This window comes from Excalfactoria chinensis, chromosome 1 (assembly GCF_039878825.1).
Source record: "Excalfactoria chinensis isolate bCotChi1 chromosome 1, bCotChi1.hap2, whole genome shotgun sequence".
Taxonomy (NCBI): Eukaryota; Metazoa; Chordata; class Aves; order Galliformes; family Phasianidae; genus Excalfactoria; species Excalfactoria chinensis.
Genome location: NC_092825.1, coordinates 67,750,647 through 67,769,792, shown reverse-complemented (window position 1 = coordinate 67,769,792; position 19,146 = coordinate 67,750,647). Strand labels below are relative to the sequence as shown.

General features: G+C 50.8%; 1 protein-coding gene across 6 annotated transcripts in view; it reads left to right on the top strand.

Moving 5' to 3' along the window:
• The first annotated feature begins 8,599 nt into the window (after nt 1-8,599).
• WNT7B (Wnt family member 7B) overlaps nt 8,600-19,146 on the top strand; it is an 85,776-nt gene continuing 75,229 nt past the window's right edge. The window contains exon 1 of one of the 6 annotated variants that reach the window (XM_072335569.1): nt 8,600-8,704. Coding sequence is in view for 1 of the 6 variants with exons in the window: in XM_072335525.1 (XP_072191626.1) it covers nt 9,244-9,326 (83 nt within the window). In the remaining 5 variants the exon portion in view is untranslated. Of the gene's footprint in view, nt 8,705-8,942; nt 9,327-9,491; nt 9,546-9,690; nt 9,819-10,390; nt 10,436-19,146 lie in introns of those variants that run through there. The other 5 variants (XM_072335525.1, XM_072335534.1, XM_072335561.1 and 2 more) reach the window with 5 other exon arrangements.

The window sequence follows — 19,146 nt, the reverse complement described above, 5'->3', positions numbered from 1 at the left end:
TAAACTGAGACAGGGGAGAGTTAGATTAGATACTGGGAGGAAGTTTTTCACCCAGAGAGTGGTGACGCAATGGAACAGGTTGCCCAAGGATGTTGTGGATGCCCCATCCCTGGAGGCATTCAAGGCCAGGCTGGATGTGGCTCTCGGCAGCCTGGTCTGGTGGTTGGTGACCCTGCACATAGCAGGGGGATTGAAACTAGATGGTCTTTGAGGTCCTTTTCAACCCAGGCCATTCTATGATTCTATGTTACCAGAAAAGTGAATTTTCAGTTGTCTGCATAAAAGTAACCTGTTGCACCAGTTATTTGGGATGAATAAAATGGATTACGCACTAGAACTGCATACAGCAAATGGTTTAAATCCACAGCTACCAATGCTTCTGTATAAATGAACATCACTTTACTTTCAGGAAATATCTATAATTACTAAAGTGGTATCTGTTTTAAATAGTTCAACAAACTTTGTATATTTTTGCTTATAAGGTAACTTTGTGAATATCTGAGTAGTATTGCGAGAATTCCCTACTTTAATACTCTACAGGGCTTTCTTTTAATAACAGAATTATGAAGCTCAATGAATGAGCTTCTTATCATTAGCCTAAGCTTTCAGAAATAGTTAAACTGTTGTTCGAAGAAAAGCAAATCTGTCATTTATCCTCAACCCAGCATCTTCAAATCAATTAGCTGAAGATAACAGTGGAGTAAGATGCAAAAATATATCAACTTTTTGCTGAAACTGGCCCTCTCTCCAAGCTAGTTTTAAACACAATTTACCTTAGTTGAAACTTCTTGTGTTGGTTCTAAGCAGCAAGCGGGACATGCTAGGCTGATGATCAACACAGGTTCTTCAACCAGATGAAGATCAAGTGAATCCTAGTGCTGCTTTCATATATTTTGTGTGACAAACAAACAACCCTCCTTCCCTCCCCAGTCAGGTGAAATGCATAAGCAATCTTCAGAGAAGAAAGGTAACAGTTAACCTCCCTGCTACAGAATCCCACGTTTTTCCCGACCCCCCTGGCGCCGTGCGTGTCTAATTCCGATGCTGAAATGGGAACAGAGGGCAGGAAGAACCCTGGCTGCTGCTTTCCCGTCGCAATTCCCGTCTTGCGCTCTGCTGGTGGGCTGCATAAAGAAGGACGGCAGCTCCGGTGCAAAACGCGGCTTTTATGCAGCAAGCCTAGGGCTGCGACTTCTCCCCGTTCACCTCCGACTCCTCCGCACCTCCCACCGCTGCCCAAGCACCCACCGGCGTCCCGCAGCCGCCTGCGGAGCCTCCCCAGGGCACGGAACAACCTGGCCCCAGCGGCAGCGCCGACTGCCGCCCCTGGGTGGCGGTGTGACCCCGCGGGACGCGACCCTGCTCCGCAGAGGGCTCGGCCTCTCCCCGGCGGGGCTCTCGAAGCGTCGCTTTTCCGGAGATAAAGGTGTTTGGTGAGGGGCGCTGCTCGGATGCCGGGTGCTGGGGGAAGAGTTCGGGAGGGAGCTCCGGAGGTCGGAGATATGAATGGTTTTGCAAAGGAAAACACGGCCTCTCCTTACGTTAAAAAGTAGTATTAAATCTGGGGGGATGGACATTTAAACAGTAAAAGCGGGGAGGAAAACAGCCTTGTTAAAAGCTAAATTATTCTCAGTTGATTTTCAGGAAGATCGTAGCAGGAGTGGTCTGGAAGAGACTCAGAATTGGTTATTAGAGAATAAACCTTGAGGAATGCAGGAGAAAGGCAGAGTGAAAGCAATCAGCGCGGAGAGACAGTGGGAGCGGACCGCTATGCCCGGCTCACCAGGGCCCGCCGTGAGCCAGGGTCAGCTCTCTCTTGTGCTCCCTTTCCCTGAACGCAGCCGGGGGGGGCCGAGCCCTACCCTCAGCAGATGTCGTTTGGGAGCTGCGGGCGGCCCTGGCCGGGGAGCCCTCTGCGAATGACCCGCAATTTCACACCGCATCACTGCCACCACGGCAGCCCGGCCGGGCTTTAAACAATCCTTTGTTTTCACCATCAGGACAGATACTTTACGATGAAGTTCTGTGTTCAGGCTCTTTTACTTGCTTGTCACTGCTCGCTTTCCTTTCAGCCTTCACTTGTGTGTGTTTAGCAATTTCTCGGGCAGAGATGCCCAGAGCTATCCCTGTTTGCTGTGTAAGCGGGCACAGGCGCACGGGTTTGTCCACTTCTGCTGAATTTACCGCAGCCAACAGACGTGTATCCGAGTGCTCTTTCAGTGTGTGCGTATGCAGACGGGTATGTGATCCAGACAGGCGCACATTGTGTGGCAGACTAGAATAGATGGTTCCACAGAATGCAGGAGTAAACCGAGCAGCTTTGGAATCAGAGAGAAAGAGAGAAAGAAACGCAGGGAGAGAAAGGAAGAGAAAAAGGAGACAGGAACTTTGCCTGACTGTGTCTGAACACAAAATTCCTTTTTCCTTTTTTCTTTTCTTCCCCCCCCCCCTTCTCCCTGCTTATTTTCCCTAGGATCAGCAAACTGAATATCCCGGACTCTTGCTTAAAGCCAAGGAGATCTGGTTTTAAAAGGAAGAAGAATGTTTTCTTACTGTGGAAAATGAAATCGAGTTTAGTGACAGGCATTTGTGAGTGCACAGCAAGGTCAGATGGCCAGAGAGCCCGGGCACACACACACTGTGTTTAGGATATGGAGCTGTGAGCAACGTGGGCTAATCCCTGCCTCTTTCTGATTAAAAAGGAAACAGTTTAACCATCTCTTTCGGGTAGTCCGTGCGTTACAAATCTAGCCTCGTTTCCATACTAGAGCAAATGAGAAAGTATTGCAGATTGAGACGACGAGTCCTTTATTTCCCTGTGTGGATACGTTTGTGTGTTTCCCCAAACAGTGTGGCTGCGGGACGTGCCTTCCGAAACACAAACTCACAGCTCGCGCACACACCCGCACAGACAGATAAGACATGTATTAGATTCTGACACATACGGGGTGGGGGGAAGAGCAGGAGAGAGAGAGGGAGAGGGAGAGAGAGAGAGAGAGAGAGAGAGAGAGAGAGAGAGAGAGAGATCCTCCTACCTGGAGCCATAGATTGCAAGATACGTAGTGTTACCTGGGGAAGTCAGAACAAGTAAAAACACATTGAACTTCGGGGCTCTATGAGGCAGTTGATCAAGATCAGGGCTTGCTCGTTTTCTCCCTCAGACCGTCTGCCTCGGGTTTTTTGTTTTACCGTTCTGAGCAGCTCTTTCTATTTTCCTCCCCCTGTAGCTTTAGTACCGAGCCAGGTTCGGTCACCATGGCTCTGGGAAGAGCTGCCTGTCTGCACGCCGCTGATTTTGTGCAGTTCGGCCGGCTTTGCTCCCGGGCAGCTTCCGAAACGCTCTTGACTGGGATTTAACCGACACGATCAATTCGACTTTTTGTGCAATTTTTATGGCTCAGTCCATTCTCTAGATCATGCACAGAAACTTTCGGAAGTGGATTTTCTACGTGTTTTTATGCTTTGGAGTCATCTATGTCAAATTAGGGTAAGTCCTCGCGCACGACAAACCTCGTCTTTTGGGTCACGTTATTGCGGAGTTACGAACACAGCGTTGCGACGGAAAAAGAAGACGAAGCAAACGAAAAAAGGCAGGAAAGCGACGGGTTCCCTCCGCCCCTTTCCCCGGGCGCAGCCCCAGCGCAGTCTGGGGCCGCTCCGCGACGCGCTCCGCTCCCGGGGACGGGCACTGCGGCGGCGATGCCCGCACGGAGCCCTCCGCTTTGTGCCGCTTAAGCGAACTTAAATATTATCTCTGGCGTACAGTACTCTCAGACAGGGAAGAGGAAAAAAAAAAGCCTGGCGGAGTGAACTCAGCCGCTGCTGATGAGACAATAGAGCAGAGCTTAAGTATTAAAAAGGAGAAGGGGGCGGGAGAAGGGGGGAATCCCTGCTCTGAACCTGCGCTCGGGGATTTGCTTTATGCAGGCCTAGACACAATTTGCTTTTCCATCCATCAGGCGGACGTGTTGAAATGAGCTTGACAAGCGGCCCGGCTGCCCCCGCGATAAGCTCCGGGACGGGCGGGCTGCGGGCCGGGCGCGCCGGGAGGGCTGCGGGCAGCCTGGGCTCTGCTCCTCGTTATTTGATCGCAGAGAGCGAGATCGCGCTGTTATTGCAGTTGCCAAGTTTCTCCCTCTGCCTCTCCCCCTTACCTGTATGCCCTTATTAATATTGCTCGTCGCAGTAGGCTGACTTGAGTTGAATTTCCACATTCCTGAGCCCCAGCCGAGTCCTTACCTGTCGAGCTACAAACCCTTTAAAGATCCTGTCTTTGCATAGCTGCGGGATTTTTTTTTCTTTTCTTTTTTTTCCTTCTTTATTTTTTTCTTTTCTTTTTTTTTTTTTTCTTTCTTTTTTCTTTTTTAATGATCAAGAATGCATAAGGTGAGTTGCAATCCGAAAACGCTTACTTCCCGCTTTGAAACCAACACAGGGAAGAAGTGCGAAAGGGCAGCTCTGTGCGGCGGGGCCCATCCCCTCGGCACCCCGACTCGGCACGGGGATAGGTGTGGGGCCGACCGGCCCTGCCCTCCCGCAGCCGCCGGCCAAGAGCGCTGCGGGGCCCTGCCTTGCTGGCAGCGGCCCGCGGAGCAGGAGGCTGCCGGGGGGCAGTGCCGGAGGGAGAACGCAGCGGCCGGGGTCTAAGGTCATACGATACAGGGGTATTAAACAGGGTTTCTAGGGAGGAGAAGGGAAGCGTTGCCCCAGCCTGAGCTCCCTCCGCAGACCGGCTTTTGCCCTCCTTTTGCCGGAGGATCTCCAGCAAGTTGTTCGGCAAGCACCGGCCGGACTGCGTTCGCTCGTCCGTCCATCCAGCTACAAATTTCGTCATTTGGGCAGGGCTCTCAGCCCGCCCCACGGTCAAACGCCTGGGACTGGCTGCCCTGCCCCTGCGCCCCAAATCAACTTGCTAGAGACAGGAGGGGGCTTCGAGCCAGATATCACCCGCTGTCATCCTGGCAGTGAGCGGTCGTCCCTGTCGTCCTCCGGAATGACGTGGACTGGGGCAAGAAGCGGGTTGGTGGGACTGCATAGCAGTAAATTAAGCAACATCATGAGCATGGCACCTTATCAGTTCCAGTAGCTAGAGGGCTTCATGAAGTACGTTCCACCCCCCACAACTCCCCAGGTGACTGGGGGACAGAGGAGCTCCGAGTAAATGGTTTGCAAAATAAGGGGTAATGGTATCAGTGTTCGCTTTCACCGCTGTTTTGTTTGTAAAGGGAGCAGAAGTTTGGGCACACGTTACAGGGTGGAAAGCAGATTTGCTTGAGAAAATCAGCGTGGCTATTTTAGAAAGGGGTTCGAAGCACAAAAATCACAAGAATGTTGTTGAACTGAGCCTGGAAGCAAAACTGAATGGACGGCAGGAACAGTAAAAGCCCTTACAGAAATCCTATCAGATCCATCACCGTGTCTGTAGGGCGATGAGGATACTTCACTTTCTCTGAACAATAGAAGAGAAATTCTCTCTGAGATCCAGGGCTACCACCAGGCTGGGCATGTAGGATGCGAATATTTCCTCTTTCATCAGCCACTGGAGCTATCACTTTGTTGAAACCATATCTTCTCAGCGTAATGATACCTTTTCTGGTGAGCTCTGTGCATGGAAAAGGGTGTAATACTTGAAACAAAACGTAATTTGTCTTCCAGTGCATTCGGCTTACTTTGCACAGTGAAGATGGAGATAGCAAGGAGTTATGCAGTCATTTCATTTGCAACGGAGCACGTGTTCCTGTCTTAATAAAACGTGCTGAGAACTCCGCTTCCTGGCTGGACAGGGGCAACCACGAGCCCAGGGGAGGGGAGCAATGCAACGCATAGCTGTTTGCGCGTGCGGCTGCAGAGCAGCAGGTTGGTGGTGCCGTGGCAGGGGACCAGGGGAGCGTGGCACAGGGAAGTCGCTATTTCCAATTGGGAGGAGAGAGTGAGACCCTCTCAGGGGGTTCTCCTTCCTTCCTCCTTTCCTCACGTGGAATTGTCGTTATTACCATTTCCATTTTGCATTTTGCCGGAGAGGATGAGGTTCGAGGTAGTGTTCCTGCCCGAGCCCAGCCTGCCTCCCACGCTGCTGGGGGCAGGTGGAGAGCACGGAGCGGGCTGCAGCGCTCACACGTTGACTTCAGCTTAGCAACTGGACTGACACGTTGACTTCAGCTTAGCAACTGGACTGAAACGGGAATTTCGCCTGCGAAGATCGCAGTGCGATCAGCTCCAGTTTAATTACTAAATGTATCGGAAGTCACAAATCACAGCTGTGCCACAGATGCAAATGGCAGCGGATGCTCTGAGGGTGAGCGATGGGACCTTCGGAAGGACGGATCCGTAGATATTGCGGGGCTGTGGGGGCAAATCCCCCCTTTTCCCCTTTATCTCTCCTGCCGGCTCTCCCGGCCTCAACGAAATACCCGTCTTCTCGAGTCCCCTCGGGGCGGGAGAGGCGGTCCCAGCCCCTCCTGCCCTCTCCAACCCTACCCCGCTAATTGCACGCTGCTCAGCCTTGCCCCCTTCTCCCTTGCGCTGGGCTCGAGGCGGGGCGGGGTACAGTGGGGGGCGGCTGCCAGCAGAAAGAAGGGCAGCGTGGTGCCGGATGGATGCGTGTCCTGAGCTGCCGACGTTCTCAGCTGCCGGACACGGCGTTTTTCGGGGTCAGAGAGAGCCCGCAACTGGAAAGAGATGAATGGAAAGGGAAATGCTTATTTCGTGCCCGCTCTGCCTCATCTACCGCCTGTCGCAGGGAGTCGGCAACCGTTCCAATTCCGTACTGCCCTTATTTTGTCCGCAATACACGTTTGGGGAAGAAGAAGTGGCAGATGCCGAAATGCCGATGTGAGGTGTTACCGACAATACTGGCTCCTCCAATGCCACACCAAGAATCTGACAAAACAAGTGTACTCCTCTGTCCCAAACTGACACACATATAGAACCTAACACGTTATCATTATCATCGGCATTCTCACTGTTATAGTTCCGACGTAATAACTGTTCCCATTTTTCGGGGAAAAAAATATTTTCCTGGAAGGGAACGTGTCGATTTGGTTGATGCCACATGAGATTCCGCCGACTCCACGATTCGGCTGTAGGAAAATCCCTTTTCGCCCCGAAACTGTGAGAAATGGCAAAGCATCATCGTTTGGGCTGGGCTGGATCAGAGCCTTCAGCCTCACCCCCCGGAGATCCAACTCCAGCAGCTGCTTTTCGATTTTAGAAGTCAATTTCATTTTATCTTTTCATTTTCCCCAGGCACGTGTTTCAAAGCAGGCGCCCATTTAAAATATATCCGAAGCCAAACGAGTGCTCAAATTAAGCCATCAAACCTCACCCTCCCGTTCTCCATCCAGCTGGCGCTCGGCAAGGATGCCGCAGCCGCTGAGAGGGGATGTGGAATAGTGGGGACGAACAGCCCTATGGCTCTCGAGGGTTGCGGATATATGCAAACGGACGATAAAAACACGCCGATTTTATTATTATTATGATTATTTTAAGGAATTATAACTAAAGGAGATCGTCCTAGGGTGTAAGTAATCGCTGGAAGGCTTCAACTTCCCTCCGTTATTAATCGAGAGCAACCTTTCCTACAATGACACTCAGAGCTTCAGCACACGCAACGCACTGCTCTTACAGATGAAAGTGCTTAAACGAAACAGAATCCCGAGGAGATCCTTATCGGGTGTTCGGCGAAAGACGACGGTTTTGCACCAATTCTACAGCTGCGGTTCCATCCGAAGCAATATTTCGTTGTCCCGAAGAGCCTGCAGCAGCCGTGTGCACAGACCGGTTGACTCGGGGAGGTCCCCCCGGGGTGCTGGGAAGAGCTCTCGGCCAAGACATCTCCCTCAGGCATCAGGCAATTAACCCGAGACGAGCTCCACGATCCCCACGGAGCGAGGGTCTGTCGGAGCCCGCTGCACTTTCAGTTCGACTGTATTTCAGCTGAACTCCCCACGGTGCACTTTTCTCTATCGGGCTTCGTTTTCAAACCCCGGCATCCCGGAGCACGTCCCTCCGTCAGCTCCCAGGACTGCAGTATCTCACCCGAAGAGAGAAGCGCCGTCGAGGCACGGAGGAGGAGCGAGCAACTCTGCTCCGCGGGGCTCGGAGCTGCGAGGGGCGGGCGGCCTCTGCTCGGTAGCGGCACAGACCTGGCGGGAGCCCCCGGCTGGAAAAGAGGCAGGGGAGAGCAGAAACGGCAGATTACCTCCGGAGCTCTCTCTGACTGCTTTCCTTCCCTTCTGCCCGCGGAATCCAGACCCGTCAGGAAGCTTCGAGCTGCCTTCACTCCTCACTCACTCACTCACTCACTCACTCACTCACTCACTCACTCACTCACTCACTCACTCACTCACTCAGGCGGGTTGCCGCAACTTGTACGTCTTTTTTTTTTCTCTTTTTCTTCCCCTCCACCCCCCCCCAGCCCCCCCTCCTTTCTTTAGGACAGAGCCCCCTGAAACCAGAGCTTAATTTTGGAGAGAGCTGAAATCAGAGCTTCATTTTCAACAAGGGGGAGCAACGAGAGCCAAGCGCCCGAGGGAGCTCTTCGGGGGAACAGATTGAGCCATTCACCGGGAGATGCCGGCTGTTCCGGTCGTCTCCCAGCAGGAGAGGAGTGCAGCGCGCAGCCCCGCTCCTCCCGCGGGGTGTCCCCGGGGAGCACTGAGCCGGGAGTGGGGTGCACGGAACGGCGCTGGGCCGGGCAGCGCGGGTGAGTTGCAGCCGGGGCTGGAGCGGTGTCTCGCCATTGTCATCATCTCCTTTAAAAGAAAAAAAAAAAAGGGGGGGGGGGGGGAGAGAAAAAAAGTAGGCGGATTGCAGCGACTGACTGCCCAATGGCAGCCCCGAGTCTCAGGAGAGTTGCAGAAAGAGGGAGAGAGAGAGAGAGAGGCACTTTCTGCCATCCAAATCCCTTAAACCATCCTCATTCCAACACGAGAACCCACTGTAACAACTTCCAACCACTGAGACATGACAGGCAGGAGCCCAGAGGCAGCAGCAGCAGCGAGAACAGCAGCAGCAGCACATACTCTGTCCCGGGAGCAGCATTAGCGCCAGGGGAATACCAGCCCCACCAATACAAACTAACAAACAAACAAACAAACAAAGCCCCCCCAAGCCCAAGGGACTGGATTCCAACTCAGATTCAAGGCACAGCTGACACCAAAAAGGGTGGGGAGTTACGACCGGGGGGGGCCAGAAAGGAATAACCAAGGAAGCGAACTCCACGAGTGTAAACGGGACTCAGCCATGATCCTTTTTTCATCTCGCAGTGTGTTACTCTCAGTGTATTACCCTCAGATTTTCCTCATCCTTACCAGTGGGAGTTACCTGTAAGTGATCCAGATTTTTTTTTTTTTTTTTTTTTTTTTTTTTTTTTGGGTTGCAAATTCTGTTTTGAAATGGCCCCGCCAGCTACCTAAGGGGCGACGCGCACACGGAGGGAGCCGGGACACGCCAGCTCCGCGCGGCGCGTGGTGGTGAGGATGGTGATGGCGATGGCGGTGGCGGCAATGCCGGTCGGACCGTGCCAGGGGAAGGGGACCCGCCAGGTAACTCCCGGGGCTGCCCGGGGGCGCCCGGGGGGCGGCGGGAAGCGGGGCGGCCGAGGCTCCCTCGGGGGCTCCGGCCCCGGCTCCTCCTCCCGGCGGGGGAAGCGCGGCGCCGCGCCGGGACGCGCAGCCCGGGAGAGCCGCGGCCGCGGGCGGGCGGCGCGGAGGCGGAGGAGCTCGCTGCCGGCCGGGTGCTTTTCGCTCGGGAGGGATCTGCAGTCCCGCAGTTAGAGCCGGCTCCAGGACGTTTTCCTTGTGAGGAAGGGGGTGGAGGTAGGGGTGGGGGAAATCAGAGTCGGTGGGTGGGACTGCAAGGAGTTTCGGACTCTTTTTTTTTTAATATCTATATCTGTATCGAACGGTGCGGTGGATGAGAAGCTATCGGGCTGCTCGGTGCTCGCTGCGGAGAGAGGCTGCCGCGGGGCTGGGGCCGGGCGCCGGCTGAGGGGGGCATGGGGCTGCGGTACGCGGTCCCCGCGCCGAGCAGAGCCGAGCCGAGAGGCCGGGGCCGCACGCCAAGGCCTGGAGGGGTGGCCGGGGAGCTGTCAAGCGCTCCCGCGCTCCAGCCAAGGCTTGAGCACGCTTTGAACCAACGGCGGGGAAAGGAGGGCGCTGGGGCCGGGGGTGGCCCCGGCCGCTGGAGCTGGCCGACGGTCTGAGCTCGCTCCCTCCCGTGGGTCGGGGGCCGGGTGCCTTCCGGGAGGGATCTGGGAATCCGCCTAGGTGTCTCCGAGTGCAGCGGGCAGAGAGCGGGCTGTGTCCGGGTGACTGTCCCGCAGTGGGGGTGACAGCCCCAACGCCACCCGGCCCCACGTCCAACTGCGCTGCGGGGCCGGGAGGGTTTCTGCTCGCTCCTACCCCAGCGCCGAACAAAGACCTTTCAGTCCACGGTGGGTGCATAATTTGAGCTCTGAAGTGCATGTGTATTTCTGTCTCTCTGTCTGTCTATCTACCTACCTATCTGTCTTCCCACCTACCTACCTATGAACCCACACATCCACCCATCTGTCCGATTGTTTCTGTATACACACAGTCAACACACACACACACAAGCACGTGTGTGAGAGTCCTTCTGCCCGTGCGGTTTTTTTAAGGTATATTGGTGGTCTAGGGAAAAGCACGACCCAGCGCTATGCACGAAAAGCAGGAATAAACGCAGCCGTAAAAAGAAACGAAAGGTGTATTCCTCTATTCGGAACTCGTAATGACACGCACATGCCATTGCAAGTGATCGAGAGCGCTTGATTTATGGAGCCGCGTTCGGGTCGATCCGGTAGGATGCTGCTGTCAGCCCGAACTGCCCGCTGCTCTCCACAGCTCGGCAGGCGACCCGACAGCCTGTAAAGAGACGGCACCGCTCTCTGCTTTTTCAAGCGGGAGGAAAAAGCGGTAATAAATAAATAAATATACCCTTCTAATACAAACGTAGCCATTTTTTCTTTTTCTTTTTTTTTTCTTTTTTTTTCTTTCTTTTTTCTTTTTTTTCTCCAAACCGTAGGAAATTGCTATCCTACAAAGTTTTCCGTCTATAAATAGTTCGAATCTTGAAACAAAAGTTTTAAACCACACGCCAGATGCCGGGATGCTGGCGGTTTCCCTTGCTGTGTGACATAATTATAAGGTCCGAAAGCAAAAGCTATAGAAGTATAATAATAATACTAAGGCGACTGCTGAAGGGAAATACAAGGGAAGCGATGGCTGCTTTATTTAGAGCTAGCTGCTCAGGGATCTGCTGAGCGCTGTCCCGCGTCCATGAGAACTCGGCGAGGGGACATAAAGGTTCCCCTTGCCCGCCCCCGGTCACTGAGGCCGAGGCAACGGGGCTATTGCAGCCCAGCAGAGCAGAAGGGAAAGGGATCAGGAGGTGAAAGGCGACAAAGCGCAGCTCGGCACCGGCGCACGTCTCTCGGTCCATCCATCATCACCCGTGGGACGCTGCTGTCCGCCCCCGGCCCCACGGACCCGGGAGTGGCCCCGGAGCGCCCCCGGAGCGAGGCGGGCACTTCGCGGTGCTCGGGGGTTAAAGAACGAGGAGTTATTTCGGTGCTCAATGGAGAGAAGCCTAGCGGACTTGTGGTGTTTGTCTTGTGGGTAAATAGACTTCACTGGCTTACTAATGGTAGCTTTAGAAGATTAAAGCATAGTAGAGCCTGTTCGAGCATTATCTGTCTGGTTCTCCTCTCTGGAGAGGAGGATGCTTCCCAAGCCGCTAGTCTGTAAGTTCCTATGAACCATCGGTTCATTTTGTCTGAGGTCTCTACTCTTGGCCGTGCTCGTCCTCCGAGCTGCCGGTCCTGCGTCCTGCCTCCCCGTCCCTTCGGGATGACGGCCCGGTCCGGCCCGATTCGCCTGCCCTGACGGAGGGCTGTGAGCAGAGCCAGTGCCAGGCAACGGAGACTGTGAGATGCGCAGAGTGAAAAAGGCGCCCGCGGTTGGGCACAATAACCGGGAAGAAAGTGAATTTACGGCAGACTACACCTAGAATTAGTTTAAAGAACATAAAAAATAAAATAAAATAGGGCCCTTTCTAAAATCAATTTCTGCACTGTAAGCATGCTCTGAGGTACAGCGATCATCTTCTGTGTGCTCAGGCACTGAGAGCGTTGTTAAAACCAACAGCAATCAGTGTCCGACTTCTCAAAAAAGCAAAGGGATTTTGGATAGAACAGGCGGCAGTTGAGTGATTGATGCACATTAATGCTCTGGACGTATTTTGGTAATCCAATTACATATTTAAAGTATACAGCTGCCATTTAATAATATCTATGTAATTAGTATAAATATGTAAAAAACAGGATTATATACATCATGTATAATAGTGGTTGGCACTGTTTCTTGTAGTACATGTCTAAATGCGCTTGTGTCTGTACACAGATACGTGTTCAGCTTCTTCATCTGAAGAAGGCAGCGCTGTTCTTGCTTTCCATTTGTTCTGCTTTCACTGCTCATCTTTAGGGTTGGGTGCCTTCAGTAGCAGCACGAGAGTCGGCTCTTAAGAAGCTTATTCCAGGGATTATCTGCTGATGCGTAAACAGAGTTAATTCTGTTATTTGCTAAAAAGTGATTGGGAATAGCATGTAAGTGTGTGTGCGCGTAGTAATAAATCTTCAGAGCAGCTAAGTATTCTAAGCCCATAATATAGCAAATAATGTATGTTAGTAGGTATTACAGTCAGGTTACAAAACGAAGGAGAAAAGTGACTGCGTGTTTTGGATCTGTTCTGTTGGTGCTGCCACGTCCTTATAATTCTATAATTCCTATAATTCTTTCACAACAAGGCTTCTCCCCGCTTGTGGGAAGGTGGTTAGAAGGAGTGCATATTCTTCATATGCCTACAGGAAAGGACTTGGGTCTAATTCCTAAAGATTAGGACTGCTGGAGATGGCCTGTGAAGCTTGCCTCTGAATGCTGGCAGTGTAGGAGGGAGCTGCACAAACAGAGAAGAGCGAGCTGCTCTCAGCTCCTAGGATCAAGAGGATGGATGGTGGCACAACATCTCTGCTCTGCTCCTCAGTGTGGCTGATGCTCTCACATTAACTGTCACAGCTGGAGTCGCTGTCTGGCCCCCTCCTCCCATCTTGGTTAGACCAGAGCTGTGCTGGCTTCTGAATTAAAACCTACTGTTGTCAGAACAGGATTGTCTTTGACTCAGTCCCCTGGTTGTGGTGTAAATTCATCATTTCCCTGCTCTTGCACCGCGTTCATCTTGTTGCTGGGGCTGTGCATGCTTTAGGACAAGTTTGCTCTCAGTCTCTATTTGTGCAGCATCCAGAGCACAAGGAGATATTTTCTTCCCGATTTCTTTTTACACAGAACTGTAATAACACTTATTTAGAAGAGGATTTGGAATAGAACTTCAACTGTACTGCCCCCCAGCAGATGTGTTGGCTTAGATTCAGAACAGGTGAACCCTGAAAGCATATGGACTGTTTTTGGGGTCTCCTAAAAAATCTTTTCTTTTGCTTAGTAGAAACAAGAAAAAGAAAGCAGTCTTGTGTGCTGGGCTGCCATAATTGCTGTGAGTGTGGTCTACCTGCTCCATGTAGACTGTTTCTAATGAGTCTGCCACATAAAACCAGGAGAGTGACAGCGATATGACTTCTTAGTAGCTCTAGAAGATAGTTTATCACTTCTCCAAAATGCCCAAATGAAAATTGCCTGTCTAAAACCAAGAGCTCTAATACATGTGTGGGCAGCCTCCCTCCTCCCTGCCTGCTTCAGGGCAAACACGCCTGTTCTGGATATCCCTGAATTCAGGTGTGTTTGGATGTACCCCTGTTCTCACTACTTTGAGGCAAGCAGGTTCTGGGGATTCCTTTTCAAGCACATCTTAAATTTTAAGAAGTCATGACAAGTAATTATAAGAGAAGGTGGCAGCATCCAGAATGCGTAGGATGACAGCCTGGAATTACTACATGTATTGCATAACTAAAGTAATATTACAGGTGGGTACAAAGCATCATTAAATATTCAGATGAGCAGGTCAGATTAAAAGCAGATACGCTAGCACATTAAGCAGGGAACAAGGCTAATCCCTCAGAACACAGTCTTTCAAAGGAGGTGTTAAAGAGCCAGACAAAGAAAGCTGCAATTATATAGTTAGACTGACAAACACATTTATGCAATGGAAAAAATACACCATGTATACCTCATAACGTGGTATGATAAAGGTATGATGGTGCCAAGTGTTTTCTCAGTGCGTGCAGCTGCAAAATTCAGGCTGAAATCCTGCCAGTGAGATTCCCCCAAACACAACAACTTAATGCCATAGCCAGGTCACCACCAGCAGAAGAAACTGGGTACCAGTTCTAGATCAAAGGTGCTCTGCAGACATGCTGACACCAGGCATTGCGGAACTGGTTAATGTTGCAAGCCTGATTTCTTCAGCCCAGAACCTCTGCAGGTCATTTTGCCCACAGTGGACTCTCAGCAGTTTTTCACTCATGCTGGTGAAACACCTGCAAGCTACTGACATAGTCTTTTGTAACTCATGGTCTGTTTGTCTGATTGACTCTTCTTGTTATTTTTTTTCTTCTTTCTTCCTTGATGCTTCAGTGCCCGCCTGCATAGCATTGCTCCAGCCCACCATAAGTCAGGCTCATAACTCCCATAGTATGACATTCACAATCCACATGTAAGCATTGCGTGGGGACCAGCCTCTGGTCAAGAGAACTGTGACTGAAATGTCCATGGCAAAATATTCATGACTTCTGTGATTTTTCTGTACACCTGTGAAAATGGTGAGCAAACTTGCCACTGACAGCTGCAGGGTGAAGGTAAGACAGACCAGGGGCTCAGGTATGCAGAGACATGGAGGCAGGCTGCTGGAGAACAGCCTCTAGTGCATTAGGGGCTATTGGCTCCTTCTGCACCTCTTTTACTTTCCCTTCAGTCTTGCCCCAAAGGTAGAAGGATACGCTTTCCCTCCTTTGTGGAGGGGTACTTGGTGGTACTTCAAGACAGCTCTTACATATTTGTTCTTGCTAAAATACATGACTAAGGAGCATTTCAGGTACTTCAGGTGGTGCAAATGTGAAGAAATTGCAGATATAGAAAGGTAGACAATGTTCTCAGTGGGTTTCTCTGTCCATATGCAGTGTGTTTCTGTGACTTTTCTCTTCCGTTATGGTCCAACCACTGTCAGAACAAACCTTTCCACAAAGCTCTGAATTGAATTCTTCCATGTTTCTGTTCTGTCCAGTTTCTCCTCTTTGATACCATTTTCTTGATGGTGCAATTAGCTGCAAGTCTGCTGCCTTGTTCAGTGCTGCCTTGTTCAGTAGAGACAGTTTCTGTGAAGTTAAGACTGCTATGAACAAAGCTGTTTCTCTCACCATTAGAGAATACTGATTCTACTTGGATTTGACAACAAGATAATAACCTGCTGTTAAATATTTTATAGCCAATCATACCTTCTTGAGAAAATCTGAAGACAGGCCAAGTTAGAGAGCTATTGTATCTTTTTCTGGAAGTAGTTATAGCAGTGGATACAGTTTGTACCCACTTCGCAGCTACAGTGCTGCACTTCTATTTTCTTTTCAGCCTATGCCTGTGGATCAGATTTCCCTTGTGGCACAAACCCACAAAGAATAAAATCCATACTTCTGCAAAAATCCCACTTTAAGCATCATGGTGACATGGTCTTTGTTCCAGCTCTGTGTACAAGGTCAAGTTTCACCCTGAGCTCCTAAGTAATTAGGAAAAAGGACATCCAGTGGTATAGCAAGTGTGCAACCGAGGGCAAAATCTAGCCTCAGGCACTTAACATGTGGCAGGAGATCCTTCCCCTGTGAAGTGGCACCAAGCCCACTGGTCACTCCACTGCATCCCACATTGGTTATCTGAGGTAGGGCCACCCTGTTGCTCACCAACGGCACCTTTTCTGAAAGCTGCTTGAAGCCTGGGAACTTTACTGGCAGGTTTGTGGTTTTGGTACAAAGTGAAAAGGTAACACTGATGATTTACTCCTGCCAGAACACAACCAGAATGCTCACCAAAGGACTCCAGAAGGGTTTCCTTCTGTTTGACCACCAGTGTAGATCTCACCTTTTCAGCTCTGGAGGCCTAGTGTTTCTCTCCCTGGGGCTGTGACCCATCCTGTGAACTGACAAAGCAGGAGCAGCTCTCCTGCATCTGATGGAGAACCATGCCTGAAGCAAGCCCAGGGCTGCTTCTCCCAGCACCCATCCTGCAGCTCAGCACAGGCCGCCTCATTACACAATTTGAAGTGAGTGTGTCCATATTTCCCAGGAATATGCAGCAAAAGCTAAATTAACAGGATGCTATTCCACTGTGTTGGACAGAGCCAGAAATCAGTTCTGTGGACTACTGAAAAAATCATTGTGGCCTCTGGTGCTAGTAAGAACTGACGTGAAAACTAAACCTTATTTAGTTTTTTGAGAGAAAAGCATTCCAAAAGCATCTGCTGGTTATGTACAAGGCAACTGGAAAGAAACATAAACCATTAGGATAGGAATTGCTGCCTGCCTCCAGATAGGACCTGGAAAACAACTTGAAGGGCACTTAATTTAAATTGTTTAAGCACTGCAGTTCTGGGCTTGGATATCATATCCACTCTCCTAATCTTTCTGAAGTAAGACATATTTATAAAACATGACTGCTATTTAGTAATAGTTGGTTTTGTGCAAGGATTGTAAGCAGATTAGGCCTCCCAGCACTCAGGTGAGTGGGGCAGGGATCATTTCACTTGTTCTGAGGTGGGAAGCAGTGACTGTCAGGCAGTGCACCGAGTGTCTGTGGAACCAGCACCCGCCCGAGCATCCCCAACACAATGGGGAGACATCCACAACAGTCCAAGGGCATCTCCAGCTGGGGAGAGCCTTCCTAAAGGTGACACATTTTAGTTTGTGATACCAGGCTGTGGGGCACTGGCTGGTGGCAGGCAGGACACAGTTAAGGAGCATGGAGGGATGGCAGCATCTCTCATGACTCCCCTGGCTTCTGGCCAGTGAGCCATGTGACTCTGGGGTTAAAAGAGTCCTCTCAACCATGAGATGCTTTCATTTATTTTTTTTTTCTCCCTCTGGTTGTACCTTTTCTTTTCTGAACTTAAAAGGAAACAAAACGTACCCACAAAACTTTCCACATTAAAGTTGTATTGTAGTCCGATGACTCAGGGAGAGAAACTGAAGGGGAATGAAGAGGAAGGGGAACGTTTCTGAATCAGATCTGTTGTGCTGAGCCTTAAATTGGGGAGGGTTTTTCTGGATGGAGGACAGTACAGGGAGCCAGGAGCAGAAAGCATGGCTTGAAGCCATTCCCTACTGTTACAGGCTACAGCTAGCTCACACTGGGTAACTTAGATCCAGTGGATTTTGATGCTATTACATGGCTTCATACGATTCATAGTACATTCCTTTTCCTCCAGTCCCAAACCTTAAGGGAGATATCACCTAGTTTTACAGTTTTGGGTTGCCTTTCTTTATTTGCAACTCCCACCCCAGCATGTGAGCTCTGCCCATAGCAAGGAGACTGGCACATCCCATGTAGGCTTCCTGGAGTTTTTCATTCCTCTCCTTTCTGTCCATGGGGAGCTGTGCCCAGAGTGGGTGCTTCTGAGGGTGGAATGGGGTCAGGTTATTGTTGTTAATGTCACACCAGTTATGTTGTAAAAGATATATCAAAGGGGAAGTTCTTGCACTCTGACCTAGAGGTCACTAGGCTCTGGATTAGACTAATCTCCATACATTTGTTCCCCAGACAGATCCTTTTGACGGAGAGTAACTTACCTCTGGGCTCAGGGCTTTGTCTTGTGTTTTGTATCTGCCTTGTGCCTGAGGAGCTTGGCAGGCCTGGCACAGCCAGGGTCTGATCTGGCTTCTGCTGGCACCCATCCACTCATTGTGGAGGATGGGCTTTACACCTTGAGCTGGAGATGAGAGAGAACATAAGTGGTGACAAGGACTTGCACGCGATGGAAACACGCACAGCATGACTTAACCTGGATATACCTTGAAGTCTCTGTGCTGTTTTCATGGCCAGAGCCCTTTGGAAGCTATAAAGCCTGTGTCATGCTTTGGCTTTGTCCTCTTCAGGGAGAAAAGGGCAATACATTTTGATAACTCCCAGCAGGAAGCTTTGAGTTGTAAACTCAAAAGTAGCTGTGCTTCTGAGCAGAGCAAGGGCATCATCTCAGTGCCAATACTGGATTTTAAGGAATGTGCTGGTGTGCCAGCGCTTATGTGCTGTGCTTCTCTCTCAGCCCAGCCCCTCATCAGGGCTTGGCAGGTGGCATCAGCTGAGATAACCATGCCCCCAGGGCAAGACAGGCAGGAGATACAGCCAGGAACTCCCAGACTGTCCATGAGTGTAATTTCTGTGCTAACCACACCCTCAAGTGTTGTCTTACTGCAATTAGGAAATTTGCTCAGTTTAGGTCAAGTGCTTCTACAAGGGTGCTCTTCGTACCTGGCAGGTGCTGGTGTGGCAGAAGCGTGTGGACACCCGGGGTTAGGCAGGGTGCTGTGCTGAGTAGGATTCCTGCTGTTGGTAGGGAGATTTCCTTCTCACCTCTTGGATCTATGCTTGTTCCCAAGCCTGGGCCTTCCTGTTCCAGGTGCAAATGAAAACAAATGGAAATAACTCCTCAGGAGCACACATAAGGTGTATCACAGACAAGAACCCTCTTAACAGTTAGCCATGTTTCCCTTATGGAATTTTCATCTTTCAGAGAGGACTATAAAATCTGAAATAGACAAGTAATGTATCGCAGCAAAGACCAAATTGACAGTTCCTTCTGGTCGACAGTAAATGCCTTGCTTTTGCAGGCTGGCTGGCATTTCAGCCCTGCTGCAGGCAGGTGTGAAGGCTAGGCATTAAATCAGCCAGGGTGCGAAGAATACCTAACAGATGGATTTCTACCTTCTTATTAATGACTTGATGTAACAATGTCTGGTGGATGATGAGGGTCTCAGGCTGCCACTGAGGTGAATAGGAAAGGGGGCCTTCTGCTCAGAGCATTTACTCCCTGTGTCTTTGTCTGGGTGCAACAGTCATTGCTTGCCATGAGCTATGGCTCCTGGTGCAGCCATGCTCACCTTGGCTGCAGGAAGGGAGTAGAAGCCCTTGGTGCTGGGCAATC